Raw genomic sequence first — 24,099 nt, forward strand, 5'->3', positions numbered from 1 at the left:
ACATTCAAAGCTGCTTCCTTCTGGTAATCTCAAGTTGTTTCCCAATTTATCCTTTAAGTAGGTTTTCAATTGATGATATGCAAACATTGTACCATGAGTTCATATTTGTACTTCAATTGTTCAAATGTTAATAAATTATTTCCCAAAAAACAATTTTTTATTGTTTTAATTCCTTGTCTCTACACCATCTAAATTGTAAAGGGATTAGCTGATTTTGCATCAATAATAATTTTGGTATTTGGTCATTTGTTTTTTTCCTTTCTAAGTGAACCTTCTTCCATATATTGAGTAAATGATGCAATACTGGTGAGCTTTTATATTGTACCAGCTTTTCATCCCACTTATAAAGTACATGTTCCGATATCTTTTCCCCTATTTTATCTAGCTCTATCTTAGTCCAGTCTGGTTTTTCACTTGTCTGATAAATATCTTAATTGTGCTGCTCTATAATAACTTTTTAAGTTTGTTAACTGCAAACCACCTTGGTTGTACCTCTGTTAATTTATCAAACGCTATCCTCGGTTTCCCCCCATTCCTTATTATTCTCTTTAGTTCATTAAGGAAATTGGTAATGATTGAAATAAGTATTGTATCCTTGGGAAGACATTCATTTTAATGCAATTTACCCTTCATATCAACATTAGTGGTAATTCTTTCCTATGTTCTAAGTCTTCCTTCAATTTTTTTTATTAGTGGCTGATAATTTAATTTGTACAAGTGGGTTAAATTATTATCTAACCTAATACTTAGGTATCGGATTGCTTCTGTTTGCCATTTAAATGGTGATCCTTTTTGAAATTCTGTGTAATCTGCATTACTCATTGGCATCATTTCATTTTTATTTGTGTTGATCTTGTACCCCGATATTTTTCCATACTCCTTCAATTTCTTATGTAGTTCTTTTATTGATATTTCTGGTTCTGTTAAGTATACTATGATGTCATCTGCTAATAAACTGACTTTATACTCCTTCTCCTTTATTTTTATCCCTTTTATTTTATTTTCTGTTCTTATCAATTCTGCCAATGGTTCTATTGCTAAAGCAAACAGTGAGGGAAATAGTGGACATCCCTGCCTAGTTGACCTGCTTAATTTAAATTGGTTTGATACATATCCATTTACTGTTACCTTCGCCAATGGTCCATTATATAATGCTTTAATTCAATTAATATATTTTTCTGGTACATTGAATCTCTGTAATACTTTGAATAAATAATTCCATTCTACCCTGTTAAAGGCTTTTTCTGCGTCTAAAGCAACAGCCACATTTGGCATCTTATTTCCTTGAACTGCATGAATTAAATTAATAAATTTACAGACATTATCTGCAGTTCGTCTTTTCTTAATAAATCCAGTTTGATCTTGTTTAACTATTTTTGGTACACAATCGGCTAATCTGTTTGCTAATAATTTTGCTACTATCTTATAATCTGAATTAAGTAGAGATATTGGTCTATATGATGCTTCCTCATCTTTGGTATTACTGTAATTATTGCTGTCTTACATGAATCTGGCAAGTTTTGTGTTTCTTCTATCTGGTTCATTACTTCCAGGAGGAGGAATTAATAACTCTAATAGAATTCTATTGAACATACATCTCTCCAGGCATTTTATTGTTCAGTAGCTTTTTTAATATATCCTGTATTTCCTCTATTTCAAATGGTTTTATCAGCTTGATTTGTTCCTCTTCTTGCAATTTCGGCAGTTCAATTTTAGCTAAAAACTCTTCTATTTTATCATCTTTCCACTCATTCTCAGTTTGGTATAATTGTTCATAAAATTCCTTAAAGTTATCATTAATCTCTATTTGATTATATGTAATTTGTTTGTCCTTTTTCCTTGATGCAAATAGAGTTCTCTTAGCTTGTTCTGTTTTAAGTTGCCAGGCTAATATTTTTTGTTTTTTCTCCTAGTTCATAATACTTTTGCTTTACTTTCATTATGTCCTTCTCCACCTTATACGTTTGTAATGTTTCGTATTTTATTTTTTTGTCCAATAATTTTCTTCTTTTTCGTTACATCATCCCTTTTTACTAGTTCCTTTTCTGTACTTACTATCTCCCTTTCCAACTGTTCTATTTCCCGATTGTAGTCCTTTTTCATCTTAGTTACATAACTCATTATCTGCCCTCTAATGAAAGCTTTGATTGCATCCCATAATATAAATTTGTCTTTCACTGATTCCATATCTATTTCAAAGTACGTTTTAATTTGGTGTTCAATAAACTCTCTAAATTCCTGCCTTTTAAGTAGCATGGAGTTTAAACTCCATCTATATGTTCTTGGTGGGATGTCCTCCAGTTCTATTGCTAATATCAACCAGTTCTATTGCTAATATCTGAATGATCAGATAGTAATCTAGCTTTATATTCAGTTTTCCTAACTCTCACTTAAATATGGGCTGACAACAAAAACATATCAATCCTTGAGTATGTTTTATGCCTACTTGAATAATATGAGTATTCCTTCTCTCTTGGGTGCTGCCTCCTCCATATATCCATAAGTTTCATTTCCTGTATTGATTTAACCATAAATTTGGCCACTTTATTCTTTTTGCTTGTCTTTTGTCCAGTTTTATCCAACATTGGATCCAAATTAAGGTTAAAATCCCCTCCTATCAATATTTTTCTTTGTGTATCTGCAATCTTCAAAAAAAATATCTTGCATAAACTTTTGATCCTCCTCATTAGGTGCATATATATTGAGCAAATTCCAAAATTCTGAATATATCTGACACTTTATCATTACATACCTCCCTGCTGGATCTATTATTTCCTCCTCTATTTTGATTGGTATATTTTTATTAATATAGCTACACCTCTAGCTTTTGAATTATATGATGCTGCCACTACATGCCCTACCCAGTCTCTCTTTAATTTATTATGTTCCACTTCAGTTAGATGCGTTTCCTGCACAAATGCTATGTCTATTTTTTTATCTTTTTTCAGTAAATTTAATAGCCTCTTGTTTAATTTGGTTAGGTATTCCATTAATATTTTAGTCATATAGTTCAACATGGCAATTTTATATCCTGTTTATACCTCATTTCCGCTTCCTCACCACATCATCCCCCTTTTCCCCAATTTCATCTCTCAGTTTTCCCTTTTTAAACTTGAAGTATGACAACACATTTAAAACATAAAATACTTCAACAACTCGCACATCCATTATTCCGTTAGCCCCAAATGTCCCACCCCACCTCTCTGAGTTGCCCCTTATTCCTTGCCGGGCAACAACAACTCCCCTCTACATTTGAATTGTGAACCTGCTCGCAAGCGTCAACTGATTTCGCAGTGATGGTTATTCTCTCCCTTCCAACCCCCTCCAGAAAAGACTTTTTTTTTTTTTTACACATATAACAAAGTTCACCCTCTTTTTTTTCCCCTTACTTCCTTTCTTCCCTTTTCTTTCCCTTCTTTAGTTCTTACATATACGTTATTTTTACATCTTTATATGTATCTCATCGTCATTCTTCGTTCTTGTTACATCTCTTCATCTCTCCTTCTGTCCTGCAGGCGTTCTGCAAATTCTCGTGCTTCCTCCGGATCCGAGAACAGTCTGTTTTGCTCCCTAGGGATAAATATTTTAAGCATAGCTGGATGTCTTAACATAAATTTATAAACTTTTTTTCCATAGGATCGATTTTGCTGTACTAACCTCCTTCCTCTTCTTTAAGAGTTCAAAACTTATGTCTGGGTAAAAAAAATATTTTTTGATCCTTGGATCCAATGGTTTATTATCTTCTCTAATTTTATTCCTTGCCCACTCCAATATATTTTCTCTTGTCGTATATCTCAAAAATGTTACTAAAACGGATCTTGGTTTTTGCTGTGTCTGTGGTTTCGGAGCTAGTGTTCTGTGTGGCCTTTCTATTTCCATTCCTTCCCGTATTTCTGTCATTCCCAGGACCTTTGGGATCCATTCTTTTATAAATTCTTTCATATCTGTGCCTTCTTCATCTTCCTTTAGGCCCACTATTTTTATGTTGTTTCGCCTACTATAATTTTCCAACATATCAATTTTCTGAGCTAACAACTCTTGTGATTCTACCTTTTTTATCACTTTCTTCCAATTTTCTTAAGTCATTCACTTCCATTTCTACGTCCGTTTCTTGTTCTTCCACATTTTCTAATCTTTTCCCTATTTCTGTCATGACCAGCTCTACTCTATTCACTTTATCTTCTGTAATTTTCAGTTTTCTTTTAATTTCACTAAATTCTAATGACAACCATTCTTTTAATGCTCTCATTTGTTCTTGAAAAAAAAACTTTATCTATATTCTGTCCATCTGTTTTACCTTCTATTTCTCTGTGCAGATCTTGGTCTTCTTCCTCTCCTTCTGTGTCTGTACCTGAGTTTGTGTCTTCTTCTTCTCTTCTTTGTATCTGTATCTCTTTGGACTTTCCTGTTGAGTTGCTTGTCTCACTTTGCTGGGCTTCTTCTTGCTTGGCTTCTTGATGTGGTTCCTCTTCTTCTGGGCTACTTATCTGTTGGGCCTCTTGCTGCTGCTCTTCTTTCCTTTCACTCCCTTCCCTGTCGCTTTCCTCTTCTTCCAGCTGAGAGCCCTGGTGTCGGGCAATGTTCAGCTGGTCGCGTTGTGTTTGCCTGTTTCTCGGCTGAGCCCCCCTCCTGTCGGTGTTCTCCTTTTCCTTAGTGAGCGCACTGTGCATGGGTGACTTGTTGCGTGTTTTTGTTTGGCTCAGAGAGCCATTTTTGCAGTGCAGCGGTCAGGGGGTTGTGACTCTGCGGGGGCAACATCAACATCGGAAAACGGGCTCCCTGTTTCTTCATGCAGGTAAGTCCTCCTTTTTCTTGCTTTACTTTATCCTTCTTGGGTGGCATTTTCTTTCTTTTCTCTACAACTTTATCTTTTTTTTGTTAAATTTTGTATTTCTTGAACTTTGTATTTTCTTCACTTTATTTCTTCTTTTCTGGAGAGGGCTGGTATTCCCCTACCGGCCTCTCCTCCATCACGTGTCTCCTTGGCAATGAGTACTTCCTGATGAAACAGAGCTATAACTCTGTGCGACTTGCCAATTAGTCAAGAGATTTGAAGAATGCTAGATAAATGTTGCAAGAGAAGGCAACAACCTTGTACAACTGTCTTCAGGTTCTTTCAAGAAGCTGAGAAACTGGAAATACAAGGTAACTACAAAAATGACAAAAATTATACTTGTAAGCATAAAACATTTAATAAAACATCCCTCAATATTGCACAAGAATAAATTTCTCCTGAATCAACTCAAAAATGGTGCAAAAATATATCCAACTGTCCTTGGATCATAGACTTTCATCAGAAGCAGACAACAAAAGTAAACCTTTATCACTAACTCAGTTCTGAATGATGATCATTAAATCAGTAGGATCTGTGGAAATGCACTGCAGCCCCAAATCATTGGGTGTATGCATAATAATGCTCAGCTACTGCAAAGTAGCAAAAAGAATCCTGGGTTTGGATGTTGCTTTTATAATCACAATCATTCAATTGTTTGATTTCTCACACATCACAGTCTGAAGAACATTATATGACATGACTGAGCATGCATATATTCCCAGGAGAAAGTTTTCCACATCCTTAAATGAGAATATACAACATTTAGAGGATGTTGGAAGCAATCAATATTGCTTTGTTTTAAATCATTCAATGCTTCCATCATTTTTTGTTTACAACATCATGATTGAATAATGTATTTTCACTGGGAAAGCAAGTTGAGTGTTTGTCAGAGATAGAAATTACTATCTCTATAAGTTTATTTCAAAAATAAACTTTATTCATAAATTATATTATCAAGAAATACAAAAATCAATGCATGGCTTTATTTACATTCATAGTGTTGTTCAATCTATATGTTCATACCATTATTAAATCTATGCATGTGCAGCTTTAACACATTTTGTGCTCAGCCACCAGTGCCACTCATGTGGTCTCCTAGGATGGTACAAACTTTGTATTGGAAGGGAGTTCAAAAAAATGCAGGACAAACTCAGTAGATCATGCAACATCCATGGAAAGCAAAAGACAATAGACATTTCGAACATGACCCTTTCTTTAGATAGGTTTTGAGAGAATTCTACACGAGACTTTGGTCCTCAATATCTAGTGGCAGAAGGACTCTAGCATGCAGTTCTTCCCCACATAGTCTTTGCATTGGCTGCACCAAGCTTGAATACATCTCTCAGCACATACTCCTGCAACCTGGAAGATGCCAATTGGCAGCATTCCTTGACGGACATCTGGCTATGCTGGAAGACCAACAAATTTTGCAAGACCAAAGTACATCTTTCAGCTTAACTTGATTATTGTCTTCATGTGTGTCCCTGCAGCTGATTCTGACTCCCAAGGTTAATTCAAATTAGTTGCAGAAACGTATCAATCTGCATACTGACCAATGAATCTGAGCAGAACGTGGTCACATTGTTCATATAGAGCAACAAAGACAGGGGAGAGTCAGCAACTCTGCCTTACTCCAAACTGTAAAGGCCTTCACCTGCTCAAAGTTGACCAGGCAACTGTTCATCCTTTTTCCTGCCTATAACATGAGAACATTTCTGAGCATTGTGGCTGTTTGCCTGCCATGTTTAGTCCAGGTGGATCATCTGTCCCAGAACAGACCAGCACTTGATTGGGGATGATCTTGGACATGATCCTGTCGTCATCATTCAACAATGAAATCGGGGTCTCCAATTCCTGAGTCCTCCTTCTTTCCTTTCTGATGGTAGATGGGGTGTTGCTGGATCATGGATTCTAACATTCTACCAGCCAGAAGTATAGGTTTGTAAACCAGGACGGTCTAGGCTCACCTGGTCCCAAAGGACAAGTTACAACTCAGCTAATAACAGGGTATAGATGGAGCTCATCAGCTCCTGTCAGTGACAGTCAGCCCAAAGGAAGTCAGCCCAAAGGGTGGTAGAGAAAAAGTGGGGAATTATAGGCCGGTGAGCCTTACATCAGTAGTGGGCAAAATGATGGAATCCATTATTAAGGATGTAATAGCGGAGCATATGACTAGCAGAGAAGGGATCGGACAGAGTCAACATGGATTTACAAAAGGTAAATCGTGCTTAACAAATCTATTGGAATTCTTTGAGATGGTGACAGGTAAAATAGATGGGGAAGAGCCAGTGGATGTGGTGTACCTGGACTTCCAAAAGGCCTTCGATAAGGTCCCGCATAAACGACTGGCTTCCAAAATCAAGGCTCATGGGATTGGGGTCAAGGTATTGATGTGGATTGAGAACTGGCTGGCAGGTAGAAGACAGAGAGTTGGGATAAATGGCTCGTTTTCTGAGTGGCAGGCGGTGACCAGTGGGGTGCCACAGAGATCTGTACTGGGACCCCAGCTGTTCACAATTTACATTAATGATCTGGATGAGGGGATTGGATGTAATATCTCCAAATTTGCAGATGACACTAAGCTAGGAGGGGTTGTGTGCACGGAAGAGGGGGTCAGGAAGCTCCAGTGTGATTTGGATAAATTGAGGGACTGGGCAGATCTATGGCAAATGCACTGCAATGTGGATAAATGTGAGGTTATCCACTTTGGTAATACAAACCGGAGGGAAGATTACTATATGAATGGCCATAGATTAAGAGATGGGGAAGTGCAGAGAGACCTAGGGGTACTTGTACACCAGTCTCTGAAGGCGAGCATGCAGGTACAGCAGGCGGTTAAAAAGGCAAATGGTATGTTGGCCTTCATATCAAGAGGGTTTGAGTATAGGAACAAGGATACCTTACTGCAGCTGTACAGGGCCTTGGTGAGACCACACCTGGAGTATTGTGTGCAGTTTTGGTCACCTTATCTAAGGAAGGATGTTCTTGCAATGGAGGGAGTGCGGAGGCGATTCACCAGGCTGATACCTGAAATGGCAGGAATGACTTGTGAGGAAAGATTGCGCAAATTGGGATTGTACTCGCTGGAGTTTAGAAGATTGAGAGGGGATCTCATAGAGACATATAAAATTCTGGTAGGACTGGACAGATGGATGCAGATGGGATGTTTCCAATGATGGGAAAATCCAGAACCCGGGGCCATGGTTTGAGGATAATAGGCAAACCATTTAGGACCGAGATGAGGAGGAATTTCTTTACCCAGAGGGTGGTGAATCTGTGGAATTCATTGCCACAGAGGGCAGTAGAGGCAGGTTCATTAAATCTATTTAAGAGGGAATTAGATATATTTCTTCAGTATAAGGGTATTAAAGGTTACGAGAGAAGGCGGGGACGGGGTACTGAACTTTAAGCCATGATCTCGTTGAATGGCGGAGCAGGCTCGAAGGGTCGAATGACCTACTCCTGCTCCTATCTTCTATGTTTCTATGAGAGAATAGTTATGACGCTTGTGGGTCTGATTCTGAGTGATTTTAACACAAAGAGAAAGTCTACCCAGTCAATCAACCACGTGGATTGCAGCTGTGCTTGGCAGGGATGTTTGTTGAAGACATCACACAAGAGTGGAATGACTGGCGTAGTGGTTAGCCATCGGGACCAGGGTTTGAATACCATGCTGTCTGTAAGGAGTTTGTATGTTCTCTTTGTGCCTACGTGGGTTTTCCCAGGGGGATCCGGTTTCCTCCCACCATTCAAAACGTACCGGGGGGGTGGGGGGGTGGGGTTAATTGGGTGTAAATTGGGCAGCATGGACTCATGGGCTGAAATGGCCTGTAACTGTGCTGTATGTCTAAATTTTCTTTAAAAACTGCATCCTTTACAGTTTCCTTTAGGAGTCTGGAAGTGTTGGATTGTCTAGTTGCAGTTGAAGCTACCATCCTGAACAATCAACGGGACATTGTCAGCAGTGGTGGGAGCTGCTGGAGGACAGCAAGCCACACACTTTACAGGGGCAAAGCATACTGTACACTTTGGTTGATCACAGCAGAGCATTTCTGTATATTATATCCACCAATAACCTTTTTGACTGACAGACTCATTGACTAAACTTTTGTAATTTGCTTGCTGGGATGTGAAAGTCAAAATCACTATAAATCTTTCAAAGAAAAGGTGACAGTCACATTCATAAATATAAAAATATTGGAATATTCTATGTTAAAAATATTCTCTGAGCATTATAGAAACATAGCTAATAAGCAATGAAATTTCTTCTGTTTCAGGAAAGTTTCTTAAAAGTATACTCTGTCTGGTGTGGAGATCACTTACAAGCAGGTGTCTTTTTTGTATTAATTCAAGGGATGTAGGGGTTGCAGACTGAACCAGTATTTAATTGTATATTCTTGATTATCCTTGAGAAAATGGTGCTGTTAAGCTTCAGTCCTTGAGTTGTGGGTAGATCCATAGAACTCTCAGGAAAAGAGTTCCAAGATTTTGATTCAGCAAAGATGATTTATTTCCAAGTCAAGATGGTGTGTGGCTTGGAGGGAAACTTTCAGATGGTGGCGTTTCTATCCTTTTGCTGCTTTAGCTGGTAGAAATTATGCATTTGGTAGGAGCTTTTGGTTAGTTGCTTCAGAGTAATATTGGAGATGGTACAAATTGCTGCTATTGTGCATCAATGGGGGAATGAGTAAGTGGTTATGGACGGGGTGCCTATCAAATTAGTTGCTATGCCATGTTTGGTGCCAAGCTCCCTGAACATTGTTAAAGCTGAACTTATCCAAGCAAATGGCTGTGAGTAACTCATCAGGAGATGAGTTACTCATTACAAGATTCCTAGCCTCTGAACTGCTCTTGTAGTCACATTTTGTAAATGACTATTGCAGTTCACTTTTAGTTTTAACATCAGATTCAGGTATAGCTTCTTTCCTGCTGTTATCAGGCTCCTGAATAAGCTTCACAGAAGTAAAATTATGTCGTCTTTGCTTTGCAACAACTGATCTCTCTTTGTAACTCCACTTTTCTGCTGTATCTTACTTGCTGTACAAAGTATGGGACGACTTGCAAAAAAAGCTTTCTCACTGCACCTTGGTACATGTAACATTAAACTTGTACTTCTGACCTTAAGCATTGATGAATGGTGTAAATATGTAATGTTTATCAGAGCGACTGTGGTTATTTGGATTGGCCTTGGTAAAGATGTGAAAGTGGCACAGAGGAAAAGCTGAGAGGCTCCTTGAAAAAAATCCTACTTCCCCCACCATGCAAAGCAGAGAAAGAGTGTATTAGACAATACTGAGAACCTCAAGTTCTGAGAGTACAGGGGAGTCCTTCATAAATGATGGAAGGAGCACCCCACTTCACTAGAAATTTCCCAGCACTTCTTTTCACTCAATAGGTGGGCAACCTTTTTAAAAAAAAAAACTCACTTTACACCTTAAGTATTCCCTATGCCATAAGTGCTCTATGGTTGTTAAGGGATTGCTTATGTGAATGGGGGAAAAAAGGTTGAGAAGCACTGATCTAGATCGAATTGTTACTGAAATATTTGCCTGAGAAAAATTGTCATTAGCCTATTTCCTTTGGAGTTATGTAACTGTGCACATAACAAGTCAATTAGGTTTGATTAAAACAGTGGTTTTCAAACTTTTTCTTTCCACTCACATACCACTTTAAGCAATCCCTTACTAATCACAGAGCACTTATGGCATAGGTAAATCACAAAGTTCTGTAGACACGGTGGTTGAAGTAAAAACACAAAATGCTGGAGAAGCTCAGCAGGTCAAACAGTGTCTTTTATGTAGCAAAGGTAAAGTTTGAGAAAACTTTGATGAAGGCCTCAAGCCTGAAATGACAGTTCTGTATCTTTGCCATTGCTACATAACGAACACTGTTTGACCTGCTGAGCTTCTCCAGCATTTTGTGTTTTTACTTATTCCATTAGGGATTACTTAAAGTGGAATGAGAGTTTTTAAAAAAGGTGCCCACCCCTGGTCGAGGTCTTTAATCTGCTGTTTTTCCTACCAAATTAGAGAGTGTATGCAAGATGATGCACAAAAGGCAAAAATTGCTTTAGATGGGCTGAAATGTTTTATAGCCTTTTTTACTATAAAATATATATGGAAATTTTAATCAGTAGCTTCAATCTCTTGATTATTAAGGAAGCCCATAATCCATTTAAGAGCTACTATTTATTAAGTGGTGACTAAACACTGTTCCTACTGTGACTAGAACAAAGTTTGTTCTTTGTCTTGTTGTGAATGTTCCACTGTTTTGAATTTATGGAGTGGAAGTGTTCCTTGGCATCAAGGCAGAGGTCAACCTCTGCTGTGTGTGGCAATCCTCCTGCATGGAAACTGACACAGTCAAAGCACACGACATTGAGGCAAGCACCTTCTTGAAATCTTATTTCTTTAACTACCTTTAATTTATTGAAATGTTGCAAAACTTCCACCGTTATACTGTCCACCTAAAGCACATCTCATTGCTTCAAACTGAAGATCTCTTTCATGAGTGTTCTCAGAAAACCTGCTTTCCTCTCCCTCCTCCCAAGCTGAAATACCAATCCACATGCTACCCACCATACCTGCCAAATTCTCCTCCAGTGCTGCAGAGCTTTAGAACCTTCATTTCATCACCCAAGCCTGCAACTGTATTTGACCATATAACCATTACAGCCCTTCTGGTCCGTGCTGAAACTCTTACACTCTTCTAGTTCCACTGACCTGCACTCTGCCCATAACCCTTTCCATCCATATAGCTCTCCAAATTTTTCTCAAAATATCGTACCTGCTTCCACTACTTCCACTGGAAGCTCGTTCCACATAGACACCACTCTCTGAGTAAAGAAACTACCCCTTGTGTTACACCTAAACTTTTGCCCCCTGACTCTCAGCTCATGTCCTCTCGGTGAAATCTCCCTTATACTCAATGGAAAAAGTCTATCCACATCTACTCTATCTATCCCCCTCAAAATTTTAAAGACCTCTATCAAATCCCCCCTCAGCCTTCAATGCTCCAAGGAATAAAGACCTAATTTGTTTAACCTATCTCTATAACTTAGGTGCTGAAACCCAGGTATCATTCTGGTAAATCTTCTCTGTACTCTCTCTCTATTTTGTTCACATCCTTCCTATAATTTGGTGACTAGAACTGAACACAATATTCCAAATTTGGCCTCATCAATGTCTTGTACAATTTCAACATTACCTCCCAACTCTTATAATCTATGCTCTGATTTATTAAGGCCAGAATTCCAAAGGCCTTCTTCACTACCCTATCCATCTGAGATTCCACCTTCAGGGAACTGTGTACCATTATTCCTAGATCTCTCAGTTCAATTGCATTTTTTAATGCCCTACCATTCACCATGTATGCCCTATTTTGATATGTAGCATCTCACATTTATCAGCATTAAACTCCATTTGCCAACTTTCAGCCCAATCTTCTAACTTGCCCAAATCTCTCTGCAAGCTTTGAAAACTTTCTTCATTATCCACAACACCACCTATCTTGGTATCATCTGCATACTTACTAATCCATTTTACCATCCCATAATCTAGATCAGGGGTGGCCAAACTTGCTTAACATAAGAGCCTCATGCCTTAAAATTCAGATGTTTGAGAGCTGGAGTAATCATGCGATCGTGTCATACCCACTAACACTATCGTTAGCCCCTTTCAGGTGGCCATAATACCTGAATGTACAGCCGTCTAAAATATCCGAATGTGGCTGTCGGGAGGCCAAGTGAAAGTGGAGAACCCGTCTCCAAGGTGTACTTAGTCAACTTATTCTCTGCTTCCGAGTACTCCCCCCAGGCATCTGAAAGCAGCTGCCTGAAAGCGGCTAGCCGCTTTCAGGTGCCTAGCAGGTGGCGGGCTGATGAAAATCAGCCGGCGACCCAACTCTCCGCTGCCTGACAGACCCGGTGCGGGACATCAGGGCTGGGGTGGCCAGCGTGGGACTACGGAGCTGGGGCTGCCGGTGTGGGAGGTTGCCCACCCCTGGTACAGTTTTGTTGGGAAAAGTATTTCCAATCCTTGTCTTGCAAATCATCCATTTGAAAAATGCTGATACACTTCAGATAGTGAAGAAGTACTGAAGAAGTACCCACCCTGCCCTCCCCACAAGCCGCACACTGCATGTCAAAGAGCCGCATGTGGCTCGCGAGTCACAGTTTGGCCACCCCTGATCTAGAGCATTATAATAAACTACAACAGACCCAGTACAGATCCTTGTGGCACACCACTAATCACCAGCCTCCAACCTGACAAACAGTTATTCACTACCACTCTCTGGTATCTCCCATCCAGCTACTGTTGAATCCATTTTACCACTTTAATATTCACACCTAACATTTGAACCTTCTTAACTAATCTTCTGTGTGGGACCTTGTCAAGGACTTACTGAAGTCCATATAGTCAACATCTACCACCTTACTCTCGTCAATTTTCCTGATAACTTCTTCAAAAAATTCAATAAGATTTGTCAAACATGACCTTTCTTTTTTTTTCTTTTTTAAAAACTTTATTTATTCGTTCAAAATACAGATAGTAAATAACATTTACAACAATAAACCAAAAACATGAACGATATATTTTATGGAAAAAAACAAAAAAAGAGAAGAAAAAAAACACCCCCCCTCCCCCCCTTCAACCAGTTCTCCTAAGGAGAGTCATAAAGAAAGAAAAAAAAGTAAGGAAAAATTAAACAGACATATTAAAATCTAATCAACATAAATCAAAATGTAAATATTCTGAATATAACAACCATTTACTAATAAAAAAGCTATAGTTATCACACGAAACATACGTAATTTTTTCCGTTATTAAACAGTATGTCCTCTCACTATGCCATCTATTAATATCAATCATGTTTGTAACTTTCCACATACTAACAATACATTTTTTCTATACAAATAATGCTAAATATACATAAGCAAATTGAAATTTATCTAATCCCAAACCTTTCAGAGGTTGCAAACTGCCCAATAAAGATACTATCAGATCTAAAGGTATTTTAGTCTTATACAGAGTTGGATTTATCCCAACCCTTTTTATCCATACCATCCTATAACATTTAATACATAAATGAAATATAACCCTTCTCTGGTACCTTCATAAGAAAAGTCTCAAATTTAGTCATTTCAGGCAAAATCATATCGCTACCAAACACACATTTTATCAAAGATCAAATTTAAAAATAAAGAAACAAAGAATTCTTATCAATACCATAGCTGTCCCTCATCGTTATGCTTAATCGAACTGTATAAACCTCAAACATTAAAAGTAGCAAACCTCAACTTTAATATATCTACTAATATTACAAAAGACCAATAATATCTTTATATAAAAACTCAAATCATTGTCTATAGGCCCTCCAATAGGAGAAAAAAAATCACAAAATAAAAGCTAGATAAAATGAAAATAAAAAAAAAAAGAAAAAAAAATTAACAAACCCCCCCACCCCCCAAAAAAAACTACCAAAAGGTAGTAATCCCTAAACAAAATTTGGGTGTGGGTCACCCACCAGTGGCTGATGACTAATAGAACCTAGAACAAATCTCTTCCTCCCCAGCCGAACAAAAATCTCAAAATATCATAATAACGTATAAAGTAAAATATGAATAAGAAGATTCTGCTATTCATCCAAGAGGTTCCAAACTCGGAAATCCCATTTCAAAAGAAGTTGGACTCTTTCCATTCCCGTTTTTCCCATTTCTACCATTTCTTCTGTTTCCAGAACCACCAGATTTTTCTTTAGGAGACAATGGTGGACTACGTCTTTGTCCTCTTATATCTAGCAATGAATCAGCAAAAATCATTGCTTCTTGATCATCCTCAAAAAACCGAGATTGATAGTCTCCATGAAACACCTTCAACACTGCCGGATAGCGAAAAGTAGACTTATAACCTTTATGCCACAAAACTTCTTTAAATCAACATCGACATTGAATAACCTCTTGACTCAAATCAGGATAGAAAAAAACTCTGCTATTCTGAATCAATAACAGAGTTTGTCGTTTTCTCGCATTTTGCACCGCCAGTCGAAGTATTACTTCTCTATCCAAATAATTCAAACATCGAATTATTGCAGGTCTCGGTGGCTGACCAGGTAAAGATGATCTCCTTAAAGTTCTATGAGCCCTTTCGAAAACTTCAGAGAATTCTATGAACAATTATACCGAACCGAAAACGAAGGGAAAGAAGGGAAAATAGATGAATTTTTGACTAAAATTGAACTACCAAAACTACAAATAGAGGAACAAAATAAATTAACAGAACCATTTGGAACAGTAGAAATACAAGAGATAATAAAAAATTTACCAAATAATAAGACACCAGGAGAGGATGGACTCCCAATAGAATTCTACAAAACATTTAAAGACCTAATAATACCGCCCCTCCTGGATGTAATCAACCAGATTGATGAGACACAAAACTTACCAGATTCATGTAAAACAGCAATAATTACAGTGATACTAAAACAAGGGAAAGATCCACTCTCACCAGCGTCATATAGACCAATATCTTTGCTAAACACAGATTATAAGATAATAGCTAAACTATTAGCGAACAGATTAGCAGAACAGGTACCGAAAATGGTAAATTTAGACCAAACTGGATTTATCAAAAAAAGACGCACAACAGACAATATTTGTAAATTTATTAACTTAATTCATGCAGTAGAAGGAAATAAAGCACCGGCAGTAGCAGTTGCTTTAGACGCAGAGAAGGCCTTCGACAGAGTAGAATGGAATTACTTGTTCAAAGTATTGCAAAAATTCAGTTTACCGGAGAAGTATATTAATTGGATTAAAGCATTATATAAGGGACCGTTAGCGAAAGTGACAGTAAATGGACATGTATCAAAGCAATTTAACTTAAGCAGGTCAACGCGGCAGGGATGCCCACTATCACCATTATTGTTTGCGCTAGCTATAGAACCACTAGCAGAATCGATAAGAGATAATAATATAAAAGGAATAAAAATAAAAGACAGGGAATATAAAATCAGTCTGTTTGCGGATGATGTGATAGTGTACTTAACAGAACCAGAACTATCAATAAAAGAACTATATAAGAAATTGAAGGAATATGGAGAAGTGTCGGGATACAAGATAAACGTAAATAAAAGTGAAGCAATGCCTATGAATAACGCGGATTTCTCAAAATTTAAGGAGGAATCCCCATTCAGATGGCAAACGCAGGCAATAAGATACCTAGGTGTGCAAATAAACAAAAATCTAGGCCAATTATATAAACTCAATTACAATCCACTAATGAAAAAATTACAGGACGATTTAGAGCATTGGAAAGAGCTACCACTAACACTGATAGGAAGGATAAACTGTATTAAAATGAACATTTTTCCAAGGATACTATACTTATTTCAGGCATTGCCAATACAACTGACAGAAAAATTCTTCAAAGAGTTAAAGAAAATAATAAGGAGATTTTTATGGAGAGGGGGGAAACCGAGGATAGCACTAGACAAATTAACAGAATGGTATAAACAAGGAGGCTTACAATTGCCAAACTTCAAAAATTATTATAGAGCCGCACAATTAAGGTACCTATCAGATTTTTATCAAACAAGGGAAAAACCAGACTGGACGAGACTAGAATTAGATAAAATAGGGGAAAAGATACCTGAACACATATTATATAAATGGGACGAAAAATTGGTACAACATAGAACTTCTCCAGTATTACACCATCTCCTCAATATATGGAAGAAGATTCATGTAGAAAGAAATAAAATAAATTACCAAATACCAAAACTAATATTGACGCAAAATAAGCTACTCCCTTTTACAATAGACAACCTTGCCTTTAGAAAATGGGAAAAAAAAGGGATTAAAAGAATAGAAAATTGTTTTTCAGGAAGTAGATTCTTATCCTTTGAACAAATGAGAGATAAGTACAATATAACGGGAGATACAGCGCTGGCATATTACCAACTGAGATCCTACTTGAAAGATAAATTAGGAAGCAACTTGAGTTTACCAGAGGGAAGTAACCTTGAATATGTGATTACAGATACAATGTTAATCAAAAGATTTATAAAAAATATGTATATTAAACTGCAAGAAAAGGAAAATGAGGAAACAAATGGTAAAACTAAACAAAAATGGGAACAAGATTTAAATATAAAGATAAAAAAGGAAACATGGGAGAAGTTATGCTCTGGAACGATGAGAAATACAATAAATACGAGGCTGCGTATGATACAATATAATTGGTTACACAGACTATACATTACACCGCAAAAGTTAAATAAATGGGACCCAACAGTATCTGATAGATGTTTTCGATGTAAAAAAGAAAGGGGAACAACAATTCATGCAATCTGGACATGTGAGAGAGTAGAAAAATTTTGGGATGATCTCAATCAGATATTAAATAAAATAACAGAAAACAATATACCAAAGAATCCAGAGATCTTTCTCCTAAGTAACATAAAAAATAAAGAATTTGGAATTGACTTGGAGGATGCACAAAAAAGATTTGTTAAGATAGCCCTAGCTGTAGCAAAAAAATGTATTATGTCAACCTGGAAATTGGAAGATAATTTGAAAATACAACAATGGTATATAGAAATGAATAAATGTATTCCATTAGAAAAAATAACATATAGTTTAAGAAATAATATTGAAATATTCGAACAAGTATGGGAGCCTTACATTAAATACAATAGCGAAAACCTACCGGGAACAAACATTACCTAAGTTGATGGAAGGAGAAGAGAAGAAAAAAATGGACTCAGTAGAATTTCTGGTGTATTTTTGTTGAATGACAACATTGTCTAACTGAATTAATGCAACCTAGATTGTATAACTAAAATGGATGAGAGGGGGGGGGGATGGGGGGGTGGCTTGGGAGGAGGGAGGGGGGAGGGAGAAAAAGTCACTGTAAATGTGTGGAAAAGAAAAAGTGTATATCATGGCTATTGTGATTTATGGTGTGAAAAATAAAAAATTTAAAAAAAAAAAAAAAAAAAAAAAAGTTCTATGAGCCCTTTCCAATACCAAGCCTTCAGAAAAAAATTCTTGCCCTAGTACTTGTGGGATCCAATCTGTAAAAAAACGAAGAGGATCTTGTCCTTCCATACCTTCTGGCAAACCAACAATTTTCACATTATTCCTTCTACTTTGATTCTCCAAATAGTTTATTTTCCTCTCTAACTCCTTCTCACGTTCTCGCAATTCTATAACGGATTTTTCAACCTTCAACACTTTTTCTGTATTAGAAGCCACTTGTTGTTGACATTCCAAAAAAGCAGATTGAAATTTTTAAAAATCTTCACAAGATGCTTCTACACGTACTTTAACTGTATTCAATTCTGAACTTATCCTTTGAGCCAACTCATTCATTATAGGCTGAATGACAGCATTTAACTGCTTACATTGTAATTCAGAAAAGCTCAGCCTTGCTTTCTCTAACGTAGTGGCAAAACCAGGTAACTGCAGCTCCTGCTGCAACTCAACAACAGGCATTTTAACGGTCTTACTGCGGGTCTGGACTCCCAGCGACGGCACCCCAACTTCCTCAGGGGGTCGACGCTGGACTCCCCCTACAGCTTGCAGTTTTTTCAAAAAATCACGGATGAATTCGAGATCTTCAGGTTGAAATGCTTCCTGAAGCGTTTCAGACAATGGAGTCGTCTTCCTGCGAGTTCCCTCCATTAAAATCGGCAGGCTGCCAGAATCGGGATCCACTGCTTGGGAACACGCACCTTCCTCCAGAGAACGGATAATTCCAACGCTGTCCTTCACTTGGTGAGTAGTAGACATTTTTTTGTTCAGCTCCCACAGGCAGTCTTTGTAGTTTAGGCACTGAAGAAATTAAGCCTGAGGCTGTAGTAAGTTGTTTACGCCCCAAATCTTCAGTACTTCGAAAATGTAACTTCTTCTGCACTTGAGGTTTAATCTTTTTACCATTAATGGCCATAATAGTTCCTTAATATTTTAAACTAAAATTTAAGAAGTTTAAACTTGAAAACAAAGGGTACTTAAAAGTCCGGCCAGAGAGGTTGAGATTACACATTTAGACTCTACGCCATCTTGCCACGCCCCCCCCAAACCTGACCTTTCAAGCACAAATCTATATTGACTGTTCCTAATCATACCAAGTCTATCCAGATAATTATATATACCATTTCTAAGAACAATTTAAAAGTCTCATCTTCTTTGATAAAATTCTGCTTGCTTACAAATAAAGAAAATATCTGATTCAATCTGTACAGCAACATTTTAGGAGGCAGTGATTTCTATTGTTTTGAATTTTTAGCTATTCCAATTGCCCTCCTCTCCACTAATCCCTACATCATGCCAGATGTGCTTAAAGAGAAAACAAGGATCCTGATAGCTCAGCAGGATAGAGAACTTGCTGTGAGTAAAAAAAAACACTGGAGGGATGGAGTGAGTCAAGCAACTTCTTTGGGGGGGGGGCGGTGGGGGAATGAAGGAACTGATAATGTTTTAGGTCGAGACCCATCATCATGACATACTGATGAATAAATCTGATCTTAGCAGGGTCAGCAAAAAAAGACAAATCACATTCAGCATGGAGTGGCAGAGGAGAAGGAGAGGTAGAGAGAGAGATGAGAGGGAGAGGGAAGATGAAAGAGCAGGTAAAGAGAGGGGAAGGAGGTAAAGAAAGATTATAAAAGTTGTAAACTATTGTGAGAATGTAGCAAACTCCATTTAATACTCCTGAGGGAACCCTACCCACCTCCAGCCTTAAACATTGTCACTATAGCAAATTATGTAATACTTTGCATGACTGCAGTATATCCAGTTAAACAATAAACCCATTCATCACAGGCACCAACCACTCTAATGCAAATATATTCTTCCTTATGAAGGATTTGGAAACTAGACTTGTACATCATATTCCCACTGCAAACTCACCAAGGATAAATTATACAAGAAGTCTTTACCCTTGAATACAAATCCTTTTCAATATCAGTCAATTTATTATTTGCTGCATTTGCATGTCACTTTCCAGTAATTGGTTCACAAGGATTCTTAAAGACCAATATCTTTTAATCTCTCAACAACAACAAAAAATAGCTTTTCTATATTTCCGATCAAAGAAGATACACATAAACAACTAATCAAGCCTCTTTTCACTTGTTTTTGAGGTTGTGGAAACATCAAGGAAATTTGGTCCCAATGTCTGAGAAGTGTACCGGAAGTCAGTCAGACAATAAAAAAAAACAAACCTGATCCAGTGTGTTAGCTCCAGTATTGCTCAGCACAGCGGGATAGAATATTATAATGTGACTTACCATTTGCAGAACACCAATGTAAGCCATGAGAAAGCCATTGTACTCTGCTTCCAGATTAAAATAATCCATAGCAACAACTGAAAACATACTCTGGAACACTCCTACAATAGAACAAGATAGCCAGAAGATGTCATTTTTAATGCATTTCAGTTCTACAAAATTTGTGAAAAATTTAATAGAATACAATCAACTTGAGTACCTTCTTTACTTAAGTAAAGTGAAATTTGGACACCTAAACTTGTGTAATTGACAATATACTACCTATTGATTAGACTACTCAAATCATTTTGACGAATTTAACAAGGAGGTTCTTTGCCTACTAACAGATCTATTTAATCATTTTTTATCATAATAAAATACAAGAGATGGTGAAGAGAATGAATGAATAAATCAATTCTAACTTGTGCATTCTCGCATTCATCATTTGTGTATCTGCTTCTGCTTTCTATAGCCAAACTGAGTGTTTATTAAATAGCACAATTTCCCTCCAAAAATGTACCTTATCTGTCAAATTTTCAAATTAATACAGTACATTTTGCAGCCCACAATATTTTCTTACAAAATTCATATCAGCATGACATTAATTTTTCCTACACATACATGTAATAAGTCAGAGATGTTTTTTCACACAAGTTTCACTCCCTGAGTGTGCATTGGCAGGAGGGCTCCACATTATCTGCAGCAATTGCTCTGTGCTTCACTGGAGAATAGCACCAATTAATTAGGTTGCAAATTGCTGTAAAAGAAAAATGGCAGGATTTCTCAATGTAATTTTGTGCACTGATGAATTATTCAGACTGGAAAATGAATTATTCAGACTGGAAAATTACAGAATTTACTGTCAGGTTAACTGATTGGTGCACGATGTCACCAATCTGGTTAAGTGGAAAAAATGGCTACATTTCCTACTCTTGATCACTGTCATATGAGCCCTGTGCGAGCATACTCATGTTAAAGAAGGAATAGGTTTTATGAGCTATTAATGCTGTAAAAAAGAATTCAACAGTTACCTATAAACCTCAGGAAATTAATGACCAGTTCTATTCATTTTATAAAAAAATTATATACTTCTGAGGGGAAACAGGATAATGATTCTATTGATTCCTTTTTATCTAAGTTATCATTATCACCATTAGAAGAGGAGGATGTTATGGATTTGGAAGTACTGTTTACAGAAATAGAGATTAAGGTGGCTATGTTGGAAATGCCAAATGGAAAGTCACCAGGTGATGATAGGTTTTCGGTGGAATTTTGGTGCTTTAATTACTGTAATCCTGAAAAAAGATAGAGACCCGTTGAAAGTCTCTTCGTATAAACCTTTTTTTAATTGAATGTTGATTATAAAATAATAGCAAAAATGCTAGTAAATTGATTTGCTAAGTATTTATCTAAAATTGATACATGTTGATTAAACAGGTTTTATTAAGAACAGAAATGCTTTAGATAAATATTCTTTGATTGATTAGTTTAGTCAATACATATCGACAGTAGCCCAACCATTTGATGTGGAAAAAGCCTTTGATAGGGTCGAATGGGATTTTATTTAAAGTACTGGAGAAGTTTAAATTTGGCCCTTTTTTTTAATTGGTTGGGTTAAAGCTTTATATACGAACCTGACTGCTAGGGTGGTGACATATGGTCAAGTTTCATTACTGTTTAAATTGACACGTTCAACTCGATAAGGTTGTCCATTGTCACCAGCCCTGTTTGCATTGGCTATTGAGCTGTTAGCTATGGCATAATGAATTGAAAGCTTGTATTGTTATGGAAAAAATTATATATAATTTGCATGATAATTTTTTTGTTAATAAGTGGTTATCATATTTGGAATATATGCATTTAGATATATTTTGATTTATTATACATTCTTAGTTTTTAGTTTTAGTTTTTTTGGCTCTCATTAAGAGAGCTGGCTGACGGGGTGGGAGGGTGGGTGGGGATTTTTTTATATATATACTTACATAAAATTGTTTTTATTGAATGTATGTTGTATTATTACTAATTATTTTTCAAATAAATAAAGTTTAAAAACCAGCACTCATTTCTTTAGTCTCACTATTACAAGTTGCCTTTTGAAGAGAGACAATGGGAAAAATAGAATGAGTCTAATAATGATAATCCTTTGCGTAAGCAGCACTTAGTAAATAATGTTAAATTATTTCTGCTGTCTTCTATGCTATTAAACTGAAAAGACCAAAGCAATTATTGCCAGGTGCTTAAATACATTAAGTTACTATCAGTCTAGCAATCTTGTAGTGATGATATCGCATTCAGGACACAGATTATTTGCCAATGACCATCCGATGGTGATATCTCTTGATGCAGAAAAGGCTTTTGACAGAGTTGAATGGAACTTTTTATTTAAAGTCTTAGAGAAATTTAAGTTTGGTCCTTCTTTTATTGGTTGGATTAAAGCTTTATATAATAAACCAATAGCCAGGGTATTGACAAATGGCCAGACCTCGGAACCTTTTAAATTAACTCATTCAACTTGACAAGGTTGTCCTTTGTCTCCAGCTTTGTTTGCGTTAGTAATTGAACCTTTAGCACAGTTGATACGACAAAATACACAGATACAAGGTATGAGAGTTTTAGATGAGGAGTATAAAATTAATTTATTTGCTGATGATGTACTGGTGTATTTAACAAACCCAGCTCAGTCACTTTTACACTTGAAGGAATGTTTAACACAATATGGATCTTTGACTGAATATAAAGTTAATTGGAAAAAAGTGAAATTTTACCAATAGGTGAAGAAGATTATTCAGTTTATAAGAATATTATTAATTTGAAGTGGACTGATCGAATTAAATATTTGGGTATAAATGTGGATGTTGATTATCAATCTTTATATAAATTAAATTATGTACCATCAATGAAAAAGATCAAAGCTGATTTGATTAAGTGGAAGGATCTTCCTATAAATTTAATTGGAAGAATAAATACAATCAAAATTAATATCTTTCCATGTATACAATATATGTTTCAGTGAATTCCGTGTTTTCTTAATAAGAATTTTTTTCGATATTTAAATAAAATGGTTAGGGAATTTTTATAAGCTTTGAACAAGTTAACCTGGAAATATGCATTAGGGGGATTACGCTTACCACATTTTCAAAATTATTATGAGGCAGCTCAATTTAAATTTATTCATTTATTAATGGATTTGGAACAGCCCCCTAGTTGGGCTAAAATTGAGATGGGAAATATTTCTGAATTTGAAATACATCAATTTTTGTTTCGGTGGAATTTAAATTTATTACAACAATATAATGTGCCTATACTAAAACATTTAATGAAGTTATGGATGAGGAAAAATAGAATGATAGGTTCTCAGGGTAAATTATTGACTTTAACACTGATATATAATAACCAACTTATTCCTTTTTCAATGTATAATCAATGTTTATTATATTGGAAATCTAAAGTTATAAAAAACTTGGGGGATTGTTTTAAAGAAGGTCAATTTTTATCATTTAATCAAATGAGGGAAGATTTTGGTATTAATGAGAATTCTTTATTTGTTTATTATCAACTTCGATTTCTAGTAAAACAAATATTTGGTAGAAATATGATTTTACCTAAATTGACTAAATTTGAATCTTTTCTTGTGATTGCACCAAAGAAGGGATATATTTCATTGATGTATCAAATATTACAGGAAAGTATGGAAAAAAAGGGATGGAATAGATCTAAGATTAAATGGGAAAAGGGATATTAACTTTACTTTTTTCTGAGGATGACTGGTTAGATATTTGTCATGATAGTGTTACTAGATTGATAAATGTTCGTTATGCAATGGTTAATTACAATTTTCTACATCAATTGTATTTAACACCTCAAAAGTTAAAAAATATGCTTTTAGTGAATCATTCTTGTTTTAGGTGTGGTAATTCGGTTGGAATTTTTTTTCATGGTGTTTGGTTATGTGTACATATACAATCTTTTTGGAAAGCAATTCAATTGTTTTTAGA

General features: G+C 36.3%; 1 protein-coding gene across 6 annotated transcripts in view; it reads right to left on the bottom strand.

Annotated features, from left to right (window-relative positions):
- slc22a18 (solute carrier family 22 member 18) overlaps window positions 1-24,099 on the bottom strand; it is a 226,705-nt gene that overhangs the window by 127,704 nt on the left and 74,902 nt on the right. For all 6 annotated transcript variants that reach the window (XM_069900925.1, XM_069900928.1, XM_069900917.1 and 3 more), the window contains one exon: window positions 20,126-20,226. In XM_069900925.1, the coding sequence (XP_069757026.1) occupies window positions 20,126-20,226 (101 nt within the window). The remainder of the gene's footprint in view (window positions 1-20,125; window positions 20,227-24,099) is intronic.

This window comes from Narcine bancroftii, chromosome 1 (assembly GCF_036971445.1).
Source record: "Narcine bancroftii isolate sNarBan1 chromosome 1, sNarBan1.hap1, whole genome shotgun sequence".
NCBI lineage: Eukaryota > Metazoa > Chordata > Chondrichthyes > Torpediniformes > Narcinidae > Narcine > Narcine bancroftii.